Source organism: Camellia sinensis, chromosome 10 (assembly GCF_055761805.1).
Source record: "Camellia sinensis isolate YWXY chromosome 10, ASM5576180v1, whole genome shotgun sequence".
Taxonomy (NCBI): domain Eukaryota; kingdom Viridiplantae; phylum Streptophyta; class Magnoliopsida; order Ericales; family Theaceae; genus Camellia; species Camellia sinensis.
Window position 1 is genome coordinate 142,853,212 of NC_138970.1, and position 15,519 is coordinate 142,868,730.

The 15,519-nt window shown below is 33.7% G+C and overlaps 2 protein-coding genes across 6 annotated transcripts in view; both read left to right on the plus strand.

Moving 5' to 3' along the window:
- Positions 1-10,575, plus strand: part of LOC114281578 (uncharacterized) — a 31,496-nt gene extending 20,921 nt beyond the window's left edge. For all 5 annotated transcript variants that reach the window (XM_082892472.1, XM_082892470.1, XM_082892471.1 and 2 more), the window contains exons 7-13: positions 66-119; positions 6,485-6,622; positions 7,730-7,787; positions 7,888-8,002; positions 8,104-8,173; positions 8,628-8,699; positions 9,707-10,575. In XM_082892472.1, the coding sequence (XP_082748598.1) occupies positions 66-119; positions 6,485-6,622; positions 7,730-7,787; positions 7,888-8,002; positions 8,104-8,173; positions 8,628-8,699; positions 9,707-9,823 (624 nt within the window). In that variant the 3' untranslated portion in view covers positions 9,824-10,575. The remainder of the gene's footprint in view (positions 1-65; positions 120-6,484; positions 6,623-7,729; positions 7,788-7,887; positions 8,003-8,103; positions 8,174-8,627; positions 8,700-9,706) is intronic.
- A 2,433-nt stretch (positions 10,576-13,008) lies between these two features.
- LOC114281579 (Pentatricopeptide repeat (PPR) superfamily protein) lies at positions 13,009-15,057 on the plus strand. The gene has a single exon (XM_028224083.2). The coding sequence runs from the start codon at positions 13,109-13,111 to the stop codon at positions 14,618-14,620; it is 1,512 nt and encodes a 503-aa protein (XP_028079884.2). The 5' UTR covers positions 13,009-13,108; the 3' UTR covers positions 14,621-15,057.
- Positions 15,058-15,519: the final 462 nt, after the last annotated feature.

Here is a 15,519-nt window from a genome sequence, read left to right on the forward strand (position 1 = left end):
TTTTTGTTATAATTTTTGCCTTTCAGAAGTATGAAGATGTTCTAACATTTTATGATTTGTACCAGGAAAAAGATGAGAGTATGAATTCCAACCCTGATCTCTCTTTCAACTGTGCAACAGTAAGTTGTTTTTTTTAGTCCCCAACTTTCACCTTTCTAAATTTTATGATTTTCTGGAACTTTCTTTTTTTGTCTGCTAGAACTGAAGATTCTTCAAATATGTAACTTTGCAACATTTCTTCGTATTCTATGTGTCCATGCCTCACATGATTTATGGATATGGACCATTTGGCTATTTTAGGTTGATGTTTACTTTTGCCAGTCTGAAAACTAGGGATTAAGCAAATTAAGAATATAAATCAGTTTCTTCTTCTTTTCTTCTTCTTCTCATAAATGTTTTCATGGACAGAAAACAGAAAACGAAAACAATACTAAACGCACTAGTAGTTTACTTCTATTAAAATTAGGTGTAGCAGTGGTGGATTAGTTTTGAGTTACCAATTTTGTTGTCTTAATTTGGTCATTACAAGGATAGAAAATATAGCTGCATGGGTGTTGGTGAGGTTCTTCCTGACTGTTATGTGATTGACACTGCCTATCACTGTGAGACATACAAAAGCAGTTGCACTTGATGGCATGGGAGGCTGGTCTTCTATTTAACAAAAAAAAAAAAAAAAAAAAAAAGAGGCTTGGACTTCTAGTTTTGTGAAATAATGCATGCATAATGTGAGGCATTGCTAAAGTGAGTTGACCCAGGTGGGTGACATAGATTAATACAATGTAGGCCAATTCTGCACCAGTGGAAGGAGCAAATGTAGTTGAAGTAGTGGCACTGAAGAGTTAAGGGAAATGGAAAAGGCAAAAATTATCTTGGCTGGGGCAATCGTATAATGAAATGGCCAAACAGATTCATGTGTTGACCCAAATCACTAGGAGGGCAAATCAAGTCGAGTTTTATTTTATTTTATTTTATTACTATTATTATTATTTTTTTTTTTTTTGGGGGGGTGGGGGGGGATAGTTTTTCTCTCTTATTTAGTGAAGTAACATTTATTTGTAAATCTTGTGGACATTTGTGAGGCTTCGTTAATTATAACTGCGTAAATTGGGTTGGAATGGTCATTTTAGCCAGAGATTAATAGTGAGGGTGGTTGATGCCATGGTAGAATGGTCAATCAAGTGAACGAGTCCTCCTCTCGATTGCTGCTATTCGCCATTGGTCTCCATCACTTACATGCTAAGAACGCTAAGCAGCAGAAATTGGACATAATGCACCGATGCTTGTCTGCCGACTTCTCTATTTATAGATTTCTATTCTATGATGAACGAAATCTCTAGCTATAGTAGTTGAGCCGTATGAGAGCTAAGCTCCACTTTTGGCTTAAGAAAGATGGAGAAGGGCTCTTCCTAAGTAGGAAAATTATACTTGCAGGCATCCTTTCCACTAGAACAAGTCCTTGATATTGAGAATTTACATGATGTCATGTAATAAAATATCTGCATGATATAGTTCTTTGTTTTACCTTTTACCTTTTACCTTTTCAGTTCACTATTGTGATGCACCTTTGGTACTAGTATTACAGCAATTTGATACATTTCAAATTCGTACCACATTGGTGCCATAGCTAATTTGCTATTTTGATAATAGTGTTGGAAAATGTGTATAAAGTGTATTGAAATATGTTAAAAATGAATAAAAATATGTAAAAATGTTTTGGGATATGTAAAATGTGTATTGGAATTATAAATATTTTGGCTTTATGTTGTTCTTACTGACAGCCCTTAGGGCTGCAAGACCCATAAAATAGCATCTAGAGTTTCCTTTAGAGACTAACTATTAATTATTAGTTGGCTTTATCATTATTCATTGTCCGGTCACATCTCAGTTATGGAGTTTTATTGTTGCTTCGTTTAGTTTGGTTTGGGTGCAGCCGGGATCCGTGTTGGGTGTATTACAAAGTTGGGGTGAGGCAAGGGTGGGGAAAAGGCGTCAGAAGGCTTGGTTACTTGCTTCTCATTGTTTGCTCTGATTGGTTTGGTTGGAGTGTAACAGGCATGTTTTCAGTATGTGTGTTACTCAATTCTTTGGTTAGAAAGTAGGTTTCTCTTGGTGTTGCATAGTTGGATTACGGGTTCGGTTGATCTTGACGTTTTGACTTTTGTAGATTTTGTGGAGGATTTGATTAGTTTGTTTGTTTTGCCCAAGGTGGGTTGGTTTAGTTTTCTTTGTATTCTTTGCATCACTTTGATGTTTTTCTAATAAAGTTTGATTATTTATCCAAAAAAAAATGTTGAAATGCTTAAAGTTGCTTCAACATTAGCCTTAAGATTCTTTCTTATCTTCATTAAGGGAGTGTTTGATAACCCAATTCAGCTCTTAGAACTGAAAATATTAAGTGATTTCTTAATTAAGTTGGTTTGATTGTACATATATGGTATCACTTAAAAAATTAAGTCCCACTTAAAAAAGGTAAAATTTTCAGTCAAAAAAACCCTACTTTTTTCTCATCACTTAACGCACTAAGTGGGGGAAAAAAGAGGTGCTAAGTCATATAGGTTTAGAAAAGTTATTTCTCAAAGCATCCTTCCTCGCGGTTTTGGCTGCTTTGTCTGCTCTCCCTCTCTGTTTTGGCTGCTCTTCCAAGAATTCAATTCATCTATTGCGACAAGCAGGTAAATCTAAAAAATTATTTTTTTATTTGGATTTAACTTGCATATATATACATGAATACATTGTTTATGAGTTTTTATTTTTTATATGTATTAACTTGTGTATGTTTGCATATATATACATATATACGTTTGTGGGATTTTTTATTATGTCTTTATCTTGGTTCTTCATCTGGTTTTTCTCTAGTAGGTCTTTCAAACAAAATCTTTTGATTGAGTTTTCTGAATCTATTTTTGAAACAAATTGAAAAAATAGGAGGGGAATTGACACAAGCTAATCAAAATTTTATGCTCAATTTACATGAGCAAATTGCAATGCAATTGCACTATTTATATTGAGTTATAAATGTAATTATCATATTTGCACATTGACAATTTTTTAGTTATTATTAGAAATTGAAGAACAATTTTTTTTTTTGTCACCAATTTTCTAAGATAAGTTATGATAAATTTTTATAATTCCTACATGTGAAAGGATTCTACGGACATTTGATATTGGCGATACCATGAGCAAAATGATGAAATACGACATAAGTTTTTAATTGATTATTTTTGTAATTATTATTTTATTGCATGAATGATTTAAAACATATACAAGAGAGAAAAATCCTAATAATTATAATCTTTTGAAATTTTGAAATATAATGTTATAATTACGATTACAATAATTTTTTTACCAATTGTATTAGTGTGATAAAAGAATTTAATGAAATATTTCAATGTAAAAAATAAAAATTAAAAATTTAATTATTTTTGACTTCAGCTACTTGTATAGATCAAATAGCTTAATTGAATCAGTATTTAAATTTCAGTATATACCAAGCAACTTTTTAGATTAAAAAATTCAGCATTTAGTTTTTCGTACTTAATTTTCAGTTTTATCAAACAGCACCTAGTGTCATCCTTTGCAAGTGTTATCTTGTGCAATTATTGCTTATATATGCTTTTTAGTTCTAAACCCATGTATATTACTGCAATTGTAGGGCTGCAAAATCTCCTCTTTTTTGTTTTTTGTTTTTTAATTTGAAAAAGCATTTTCAGAATAAAAATAAGATTTCTAGAAATACAAAAGAGCTAAGCTAAGATTATAAATTAACCAAATGACAAATAAACGTTACTTGTATGAATATTATGATTGATTTCTGTTGTCCACTGATTTGTTAAAAGTTAAAACTTCAAGTTGCAAAAATTTTAAATCCAAAAATTAGTGATATAAATATTTTTTTCCTTTTTAAATTATCAATATATAGAAGATTTGTGTACACATCTACTTAACAATGTTCTTTCAGATAATGGTTGGTTCGGGAAAAAACTTCTTTTGCAATTTGTTATGATTGAAAAGCTTAAAATATTCTTGTGATTCAGTTGTTTTTTTAATTCTGATGAAATAAAGTTCTGTTTTTTATTTATCAAAAAAAAAAAAAAAGTTATTTTTCTTCTTAGGATAATTCAAAGCGTGAAGTATTGTCCATTTTATTTTATTTTATTTTTTAAAAATTATAGTAGTATCGCCCAATTTCTTGTGCTGCTATTTATTGTTTTTCCTATTTGGTCAATAGCTTATTTTTGTTTCTTAAAAATCTTCTTTGGATGGTTATTGTTGACAAAATAAATAATGAAGTTACCCCTCTTTCTAACATCTTAAGCTTTTAGATGAGTTGGTGGGTAACAATTCAATATGGTACTCGAGCAGACAATAGATTTTATGTTTGAACCTCACTATTTACTTGATTATTAAAATACTTGCATGTGTTTACACTAACTATGAAGAAGAGCTTGGCCACACATGAGGATCCGTGTTGAGAATATAAATACTAAAGTTACCCCTCTTTCTAACATCTTAAGCATATGGATGAATTGGTCGTTAATAATTCAATAGTTATTGTTATTCTAATGTACCTTTGTTAATTCAATGTTTCACAGCATGTCTATGCATATCATTTATCTCTATCAACCAATCATGATTAATTAAATGATACTAATATTGCTTTCATTTTATCTCTATCATTATATCACTGATTGTGATGTCAGGCCAACTTACACTTGGCGTAAAAATAGCTATTTTTTTATTATTTTATAGCTGTTAATTCATAAAAACCTTCCTCCAAGCCATATTTTATGAAGTCTAACATCAGATTGAATTCTTGTCTGGGGCTTATCATGCACAACAAGTATCAACTTGATAGGACATCGTTGTGTTTTATCCATGAACTTGTGTAACTTTGAACAGAACTCTAAATAGAGTTTGGTATCAATGGGAAAGTTCTGCACCTCCAATCAAACTTGGTTTTGTTTTGCATGACGAACTATGGGGGTGTGCATTTTATCCAGGGATTCACTTGTTGGGAGATGAAATGAGCCAAAAGTTCTTGAAGGTGTAAGAATTGTAAGGTGTGAATTTGATCTGACGTTGTAATGATAATTTATATGGGTGATGGTAATTTAAATGATAATTTAATGATAATTCATTTGTTATTGCTTACCAACATAGTTTTCGAATTAAGTTCAAATTGTGAAACAAACTTCCAGCTTTTAAATCATGAATCCAACCGAATCGTGAATCATAGAATTTGATTTTCATCAAAACATATGTAGAAATTACACAAAATTGAAGTCTTATTACTTTTATTGACATGATCACATGACCTAGTGGGTAAGGAGCTTGGCATCGTAACTGACCATTCTTTTCAATTCCATTTTGGTACATGATTAGTTTGTTGTTTGTCAAAAAAAAAAGTGGCTGTACTATATGATAACAAAGAAGTTATACATGTTGCAAATCACCAGAAATATTACCAACTTCACAAACGTATAGCTTTAAACAATTTAAATGCTAAAGTATGTCTTCCTCAAAACAACTACCTGTCGTCATCTTAGATATTGGATATAATTCAAATACTTCATTAGCCAATAATGCCAAATAATTTCGAAGTTTCAAGGCACATTGCATAAATGAGTAGTGTGCTTCATGGATTGTTATGCAAATTAGTTGCACTATTTTTATTTTTTATTTATGAATCAAAATAAAACTAACTACTATACAATTAGGAAAAGCTCGGGAGATTCCAACTAGGTCTGGTTAGGCTTAGACTTTCTTGCTCGCCATGTTTCCATTCCCATTCAAAAACCAAAATAATGAGCCTTCTAGTTAACATTGGCTGTGGCTTCCTTAAATTAGTCATGAAAACTTTGGCATCATGCTTGTTTGGTGTTTAAAATAAGCTTACAAATCCCATGGATGCGGTATTGGTCAAAGTGAATGTTTGATGGAAATGGATTTAAATTTCCCAAAATCTCTGAACATATAATGATATCTAGCTTTTGGTTTCATTGGTTTCTAAAAAGTTTTTCACTGCTCAAATAATGAAATTGGACTGAAAGCAGTCAAGCGCAATTATATAATTATATAATAAAAAAAAAGGACTGAAAGAAATTCTATATCATGGTAGTAGGCAAATCATGTGTTTTATGAAATTTTGTATTTTAGATTCAGGGAAGATTTTCTTTTTGTTATACTTCAGCTGACATTGGACATTCTTCCTGGCTGTAGAATAGCTGGGTAGGTATTGGAATCCTACTATTCTGGTGTCATGGCTTATATGTAGGTATCTGCATGTATATATCTTTTCCCTTTCCCAACCACCTCTAATTTAAGGTTGTTACATAATCTTTGTATTTGGTTGTCCATGATCAGCCGTTGATCCATCTTTAGATTTATTATTTTTGTCCAACGCTCTTTTGTTGAATGAAAGCTCATATTTGACTATTTGTCTGTTACATGTGTACGATTTCCAAAATTCATGTATTCATTTCAGGTAAACAAATATCTAGAGAACTATGAGAGGGCTCTTACTAATTTTGAAAGTGCTGCCTCAAGGGATCCTGGTCTGAATGCTGCTGAGGAGGCTCACAAGATAGTCAACCTTCTTGACAAGTTGGAGAGTTTGTTGAGGGTAATGAGTTCCTTCTACGCGTAAACAGTTTGCTATAGTTCGTTTTTCAGGCTTGCATATACATTTCACGAACTGCACTATGATGAGACACTGGGGTTGTAGAAGAATGCATGCCCATGAAAATTTGTTGGCATATTATCACAATTGAATTTTCATGATGGCAGTGAAGTACTTTTATGACAGTAGAGAATTGATAGTATGTGCCCATGGTTTTAGAAATTTTGATGTCAGTTTTGGTAATGATGACATGGATAAGAGCATTGTTCTTAAGCGTATGTGATCTCATATCGAAAGGATATGGGTAGGGGCTTCAGTTCTTGAAATGAAATCAGTATTGGTGTGTCCAACTCTTGGAAGTATGAGCGGCAGTGGGTGGTGAACTGGATTTCTAGTTGATATTCAAGGGTTAACCTTTTACACTATACCCTCGGTGCTGGTGAGACGTGTGACAGCCAGAGTATTGATATCAAGGAATAGTTAATCTTTACTAAACAATTGGATAGTTTCCATGAGGAAGAATTAGTTGTAATTTCAATTCCATAATAGTACTCTTGGTTTCAATGTTTTATATTGCAGTACAGTTCATTAGTAATTTGAATATATTGATAAGCTTAGCATTTCTCAAGTTAGTTCCAATTTCCCCCAGGGAAAAAAATCATGGTTCTATCACAATAGAATTCCAAATAGTAAAAAGCTGTTAAAAGGAATCATGGAATTGCAGTTCCAAAGCCAGATCAAGCTTTTGGCCTTGCCATTACTTCCCATTTTAGATTCCATCACAATGTAATTTTTGTTGAAAGCTATAATTTTTTGTCCTCTAAGAACATTGCATACTATTCAATACACCATATCAATCATCCATGTTTGGTTGGTTTGCTAGTTCCTTGACCCCGGTGTATTTCAATGTTCAATCAATACCTCACCCCTGTAGAACTCCAGCAACCATGTTCGAACGATGAACTTCTGTCTTCTTTTCTTTTCTTTCTGAAAAAGAACCCAAGAATCCAATGTTCATTTTGAATAATTAAATCAATTCATTGCTTTTCCCAGACTGATATAGCTTCTTTGCACAGAGAACATTTGCACTAATGTTGCTTTGTTTTACAGGGACAAACTAAGACGAAACGACTTGTTTCTTTGGCGTCATCTCTAGCTGCAGTTAATTGTAAGCTACCTGATTCTTCTATGCTTTATTTAGTGGCCTACTCTCTTTCCATTGAACCTGTTATTTAACAGTTCATATAATTGGAACTTTTTTCTGCAAGTGAATCCTTCATACAGAAGAGCCACTATAGATAGTCTGTCAGAGGGTCTGAACAAACAAGTTGCAATTATTGGAAAAGTGCTATTCTTTGTGAAGCATGAGAATGTGGCTCCCTTGTAAGTTCCTTTTGGCCAGAGGCTGCATGTTTGGGACATTAGTGTTTTGTGTATCACCATTTATTTATTTAGGTGGAACTACATTTGCTTTGATTATGCAGATACTATTTGGTGTGTGATTCAAATCACTTTTGCTATGTCCTCTCGGTGTATGGAATACGTGATGATGCAGTAAGTTCCTTGACTCTGGTTGATAGATTGGAGATCCTTTTTTATTGGAACTTCACTTTCTCTTCTCTTTATCCATATGAAGGGTCTCTAAATATTCTTTTAAGTTTTTTCCCTTTTAATTGAAACAAAAAAGAATTTAAAGGAAGAAAGTTTTGTTGAGCTAGTTCAGCAAAAGACCTAGTTCCTTCTTGTGGAGCGAAAAAAGAATAGTTCCCAACGTGCTTCAAATGAGCAGCTTTGATTTACTTTTAGGCTGTGTTTCGATTATAGATTTAGGTAGGAATTTGGAATTGGAAAGGGAAAGGAAAAAGTGGTTGAAATGTGAATGAAATATAGTTGCATTTCACCCATATTTTTCTTTTCTGAATCCCTACCAAAATTCATGATCCAAACATAGCCTTAGTATATCTTTCATTAATTTAATAATTTACTGAGATTGGTGGTTCCCTCACAGATTAAAGAAGGAGATCAGCTCACACTGGTGGAGCCTAATTACCGTAATGTTGATTTTTCTTGGAAAGGAAAGGTATGTTCTTTTTTTTGGTCTATCCTAATTTCTTTAATTTTTAGGACAAAATCCATTTTATCTCCTGTGGTATAACTTGATAGCACTTTACCTCCCTATTTTTTAAAAATGGCCATATGGCCCCCATGTTGTTTTAGACTAAAATGCAACCATTGACACCGTTAACTATAGATGTGAAATGACTATAATACCCTCAAATCCTATATTTTTTTGTTATTTTCTTTCTCTTTGATTTCTCGTACACATAATTTATAATGTCTAGCATTAATTCAATTAAATCAAAATTAATTATAAATTCTTAATTATTTTTTGTAATTCTTAATTCTTAATTTTTAATTTTAATTTTAATTTAATTATATTTTAGATCACAAATAATTCTAAATTCTTAAATATTTATTATAATTTCTATCATGTTAATCTAATTTTAATTTAATTACATTTTTAGATCAATTCCTAATTATTGTTTATTTTATATTTTATTTAATTGTAAAATAAATCAATTCTTAATTTTATTTTATATTTTAGATAATTCTTAATTATATTTTAATTTATTGTATTTTATTTTAATTAACATATTAATCTAATTTTAGGTTTGGAGAAAATGATGGTAAAATTGTCATTTCGTTGTGTTAATTTCATTTGAATTTTACAGAAAACAAAACCCAATCTAAAAAATAGTGTGTAATATTCATTCTGTTAGTTTGGATGGAAAAACTAATGGTAGCACTTTAGTCCAAAACTACATGAGGACTTTCTGGCTATATTTGAACGATAAAGAGGTAAAGTGCTCCAGCCCCAAACCATAAGGGGGTAAAATGAATTTAACCCTAATTTTAATATGCTAGTCATAGTTGTGGAACCAAAACTAACATCTTGTCGTCTGAGTAATTCATTTCATGGTATATTATATTCTTTGAAGTTATTAAAGACTTTATTTGAATTGTTTCCTCACTCTTAAAAATAATTTCATGACAACTTTTGTTTTCATACGCGTGTTATTGTACCAGTTTTACCAGTTCAGATCAGTCCGTGTGGATTTCTTGGAACAAGTGCTTGTGAATGGGAAAGCTCTATCTTTTCAGCAAGCAGTTCGGTCATCGATCCATGCTCAACATAAACCTTGAAAAAGTAGTCATTGTTTCAGTGTAGTTGTTTGATTTGTGTGAATGAGATAATGTAAATGGAATAGGGATAGGAAGAGAAAAAAAAACCCGTCAACTGCAAATCCTTGCCTCCAAGTCCAATTACCAGGGGAGAGGGGAAACACAATAGGGGCACATGTTTTTTTTATCTGGAATGCTTAAATCTGGGGAGGGAAAATCTATTTTTGGTTATAGTTCTAGAAACACAGAAACCGATCACAGAATTGAATACAACCCTTTCACATGGGTGTGATGTGTTCTCAGACGTTTCCTTTTGATTAATAGCATGATTAATAGCAGAAGATAGAGGGGAGTTGTAATGTAAGAACAGATTTGCTATGAGTGCACTGAATAATATTTTAGACTGGGACATGAAAATGAGGAGAACCTAGACGAACAGGTCTGCTACCTACTGTATTGGACCTTCGACCAAGCAATTTTACCTTTGTCGAATTGGAACCCACCACCACTGCATTGCACTCAATCCTCCATGCACAAATATAGATTCATTCTTCATATTTGGTTCAGCCTCACGACCCTTTGCGGGTTGGTAAGTTAGAGTTGGTATGTTTGGATTGTAAATTTACAAAACAAAATGATATTTTTAGTGTGTTAATGCTTGTACATTGAGATGGACTTGTTATGTTTGGAGTGTAATCTCATACACATTTCATTGCTACCTCAAATTGATTGGAGTCATTCAATCAACTTCCATGCACAGACAGATTCATTCATTGACTCTTTTTTTAGAACGATTCATTGACTATTTGTTTCACTTAAAGCTCTTACATATATAGAACACTGGAGGTGGAAGAGAACTCAGGTGATCTAACATTACAAGCACTAGTTCAATCAATCAAGAAAGTAACAAATGGAGGACTCTATGGTGATGAATAGTCGCTATGGCCCTGACAGCTGTGTCAAGAATTCCAATTTCAAAAGTTCAAGATGAAAGCTTTCAAAAACTAATCCACCAGCATTGCAGTGAAAATGAAGAAGATTTGCAGAGTTTTCTCTTGCACTGTGCATGTTCTTCCCTTGCACCTGACCTTGTTCTAGCAGCAAGTTGGGTTGGAAGTTGCAGGGTCAAAAGGGGGACGAGGGTCCAAGAGGTTGTGGTGGCTGTGGTGGCTAGGGTTGTGGGGTGGCATGGTGGAGGGAAGGGCCGGAGGAGAGGGTGGAAAAGAAACTGGTGTGGTGGGAAGAGGTGGGTGTGGTGGTATAAAAATGGCCCCATTTTAGGAATGGGAATGGGAAAAAAAATTAAAATCGCAAATCGGGGGTGAAGAGTGTAAAACCCAACCCGCCCCGCCCTGCCCTTTGACATTCCTAAGCAGCACTCCTTTTAAATTTATTTTCTCCCATTTGAAATTTTGAACAAGTTTTTAATTACAAATATTTTTCCTTCACAAATTGTGTATTGGTATTCTCAATTTGTTTCTCTAAATTCAATTAGGGGTAAATTACACTTTTTATTCTTATAATTTGATTCAAATTAGATTTTGATTCTTATAGTTTTAAATTGAACAATTGGATCATTCATTTAAATTTTTTTAATCTATTCTTTGTGTACATCTATGGAAATTGACTAATGTTTAAAAATTATTAATTTTAACGTAGAAATTTGAACTATAAGACTAAATCAAAACTAAACTTAAAGTATATAGGGATCAAATTATTCCTTTTTTAAATAATAGAGATCAATGCAAAATTTAAATTTAAATGTAATAGTGGGTGTTTGAGTTTTTTTTTTTTTTAATGGCTTATTTTTTTTTTGTAATGAATTTTTTTTTTAATTTTTGAAAAAGTAATAATATTCTAAATTCTACTTGACAAGATAAATCAGGAAATCAATTTTTTTTTTTAAATCAGGAAAAATAAATAAATAAAAAATAGTGAACTTTTACCAACATTTTAAAAGAAAAAGAATTAAAAAGTAATTTTTAAATTGATCTACACATGATGAATCAAAAAAGTCAAAATTTTGACATAATTTTTTTAAAAAAATTACTAAAAACTAACAAGAAAAATTAAAAAAAAATTGTCACTTGAAGTTTCAAACAACCAACCTCCTTGTGAAACAACATTGTTTCCCAAAAAAATAAAATAAAATAAATTCTAGAAAAACAAAAGAAGGGAAAGTTATTGGGGTACTCTTCGTTGGACAATGAAATGTCAGAGAAAATGAGGCTTATGATTTTCTGTTAGGTGATATTCAATGGGGAATGGGTCGTCGGTCGCCCTTCCCCATCGCCCTTTCTTGTCGCCCCCAAAACGACGTCGTTTTGGGGGCGAATTTTCAAAAAAAAAAAAAACGCAGAAAAGAGAAGAAGGAGAGGAAGAGGGAGGGAGAGGGAGGAGGAGGAGGAGGGGAAGGGCCGGACTGGAGGGGGCCATAAATACAGGGGAGGAGGAGGAGGAGGAGGAGGAGGAGGTGGGGACGGGTCGGAGGCGGAGGCGATGGCGGTCGCAGGTGCTGCGACGAGGTGGAGCTGCTGCGACCTGCGACGGCTGCGACGGCGGCTGCAACGGCGGTGAGGGACGAGGACGGCGAGCTCGCAGCCTCCTCCTCCTCCCTCCTTCCTCCCTCTTCTCTGCATTTTTTTTTTTGAAAATTTGCCCCCAAAACGACGTCGTTTTGGGGGCGACAGGAGAAGGCGACGGGTGATCCGGATTCATATTCAATGTGTTTAGTTTTAAGTTTTTGAATTTAATTTTTTTAAATTGAGTTTTTTTTATTTTTTGTTTTTATTGAATACTTTTAAAAATTTAAGTAGTTTTTTTATTTTTTTAAAATGTACGTTACTTAGATGTATCCAAAAATAAAATATTTAAAAATAATAATAAATATACAAGAATATTAAGATATATTGAATTTTCGTTTCTATTTTTATTTTTAGTATTTAATGAATTTGTTTTAAAAAAATTTCATAAATATTATATTTTTTAAATATATTTAAGTTAGGTGCATTTAAAAATTAAAAAAATATATTTAAAATATTAAAAAATTCAGTGAAAATAATAAAAAAAAACACGAAAAATAATAAATTTTAATTTTGTGAAAAGTGAATCATGAGAAGTGAATTGGTAAAAAAAGTAAAACATATTATTTGGTGTTAAGTGATGGAAAAATATAATAAACAATAATTAGTAAAATCGTATAGATAGATACGTGATACTCAGCAATACTGAATGATTTTCCGAAAAGAAGTGTGTTAGTATTAGAGAGCTAACACAGATATGCTGAAATGAAAGCAGAAGCTCTTGATGCAGAAGATAACAAAAGCTCTCTCCAACAAAAACCTCTTCTTCTTCTTCTCATTCTCTACACATTCTTCTTCTTCTTCTTCTACGATCCCATCACATATACAAATACCCAACCTCGTTTCCTTCTACTTCCCTCTCCTCCACACTTCCCCAAGCCCAACCCATCTTCGCCATCTCCACGCTCGCCTCCTTCGTACTTCCCTCTACAGCAATATAATCCTCAGTTCCAAGCTACTTTTATCATATTCCCGCCTCAACAAACTTTCCCCAGATGCTCTCTCCGTCTTCTTCCACATGCCCCACAGGAACATCTACTCCTGGAACATCATAATCGGAGAGTTTTCACGTTCTGGGTCGCCCCTCAAATCACTAGAATTGTTCCTCCAAATGCGTAACTCCGATGTTCTACCCGATGTTTTCACGGTTCCTCTTGTTCTGAGGGCTTGTGCTGCTGCTGGGTCGATCGATTGCGGGATTTTGGTACATGGGTTTTGTGTGAAGATGGGAATGGAGAGGAGTTTGTTTGTTGCTTCTGCTTTGGTTTTCATGTATATGACTTTTGGGAAAGTTTTTTATGCAAGGGTTGTGTTTGATGAAATGCCTCTGCGGGATTCGGTGTTGTGGACATCCATGTTGGCTGGGTATGCTCAAAATGAGGAACCCATGTTGGCCTTGTCTGTGTTTAGGGACATGGTTTGTGTAGGAGTTGAGCTTGATGGGGTGGTTATGGTGAGCTTGCTTTTGGTTTGTGGCCAATTGGGTTGGTTGAAGCATGGGAAGAGTGTTCATGGGTGGTGTGTGAGAAGGTGTATAGGCTTAGGGTTAAGTTTAGGGAATGCTTTGATTGATATGTATGTAAAATGTGCCGCATTGTGTTATGGGCGTAACGTGTTTGATAAAATGCCGGAGAGAGATGTCATTTCGTGGAGTGCTTTGATCTTAGGGTACGGATTGGGCGGTTGTTTAGATATTGCTTTCGGGCTTTTTGATCAGATGCGTATGCAAGGAGTAAAACCCAATGACGTAACGTTTCTTGGTGTTTTGTCTGCTTGTACCCACGGTGGATTGGTGGAAACTGCACGGTCTTGTTTCAAAATGATGAAGGATTATGGTGTGGTGGCCGAACTTAAACACTATGCTTGTATGATTGATTGCTTGGGCCGAGCAGGGCTGCTTATAGAGGCTGAAAGGCTTATTGAGGAAATGCCGATGAGGCCTGATGGGGCTGTACTTGGGGCTCTATTAGGGGGATGTCGAGTTCATGGTAATCTTGAGGTTGGGGAACGAATTGCAAAGAGACTCATTGGGTTGGAGCCAGAGAGGACCGGGTATTATGTCCTTTTGGCCAACATTTATTCCGATGCTGGTAAATTTGATGATGCAGGGAGAGTTTGGGACATTTTGAAACAAAGGAATATGTCTAAAGTACCCGGTTGGAGTCTGATAGAGTCAAAGAGTTGTTTCCAATATTTGCCTAAGGATAAAATTTCATCTAGTTTTAAAACCAGCTGAAGTCTGGACTCTGGAGAGCATGGTGGCCAAGGGTCTGTATAATTTACTTACACGGAATATGGAATGAAGAAAAAAGTGTACATTGCCATTGGACAAGGTGTATAGAACAATGACTACACAATTGTTGCAATTTTTTCATAATATGAAAGGTTTGGCACGTACACAGCAACCTGATTATCTAACATTTCGTAGACATTTTTACCATAGTTGGAGGATCATAAAAACTATTATCATCTAATAGCAGTCATCTCTTGCTGCAATACTAACCATAGGAGGAATGATTAGGGATAAAAGAACGAAACATTATTGGTTTGTGAATTAATTTATGAAATTTGTAGTTCTAAGAATCTAACTCCAAAATAGACATTGTAAGAGAGAGATTATGTATCATTTGATCTGATATAGTTGATTTCTGAATAAACTTCATGTGTTGATTACACTTTGATTTTGAATTGGAATGAGGTGGTGTTAAGGGAATTGAGACATGTCCTTAAAATTATTTTGGAACTTTTGGTTTCAAAACCATAAACTTCTTTATTCTGAAAGTTTGTTCGGAATTTTTCTTTTCATCATTTGCCCTCTGATTGGTTGGCTTAACATATTCTACACCCTAATGGTGAGGAATTATTCTAATCTTCCGGGAATTTTACATTGGCAGTGTACTCAACTAATAGCAGGGGGCTAAGAATTACATGATGCCAAAAATAAGAAAATGATAGAAAAATGACGTGATCTCATTGGATAGGCAAATTGGATAGGCAAATGGCCATGTAGTCTTCCTGACCTATAGAATAATTTTTAGAGAAAATTGTTAAAAAGGACAAGATAAGAGGGGAATAAGGCATTATGTTCAATGAATATTTTTTTATTAGTGAGAGATCCACAATTTGTGGGATAGT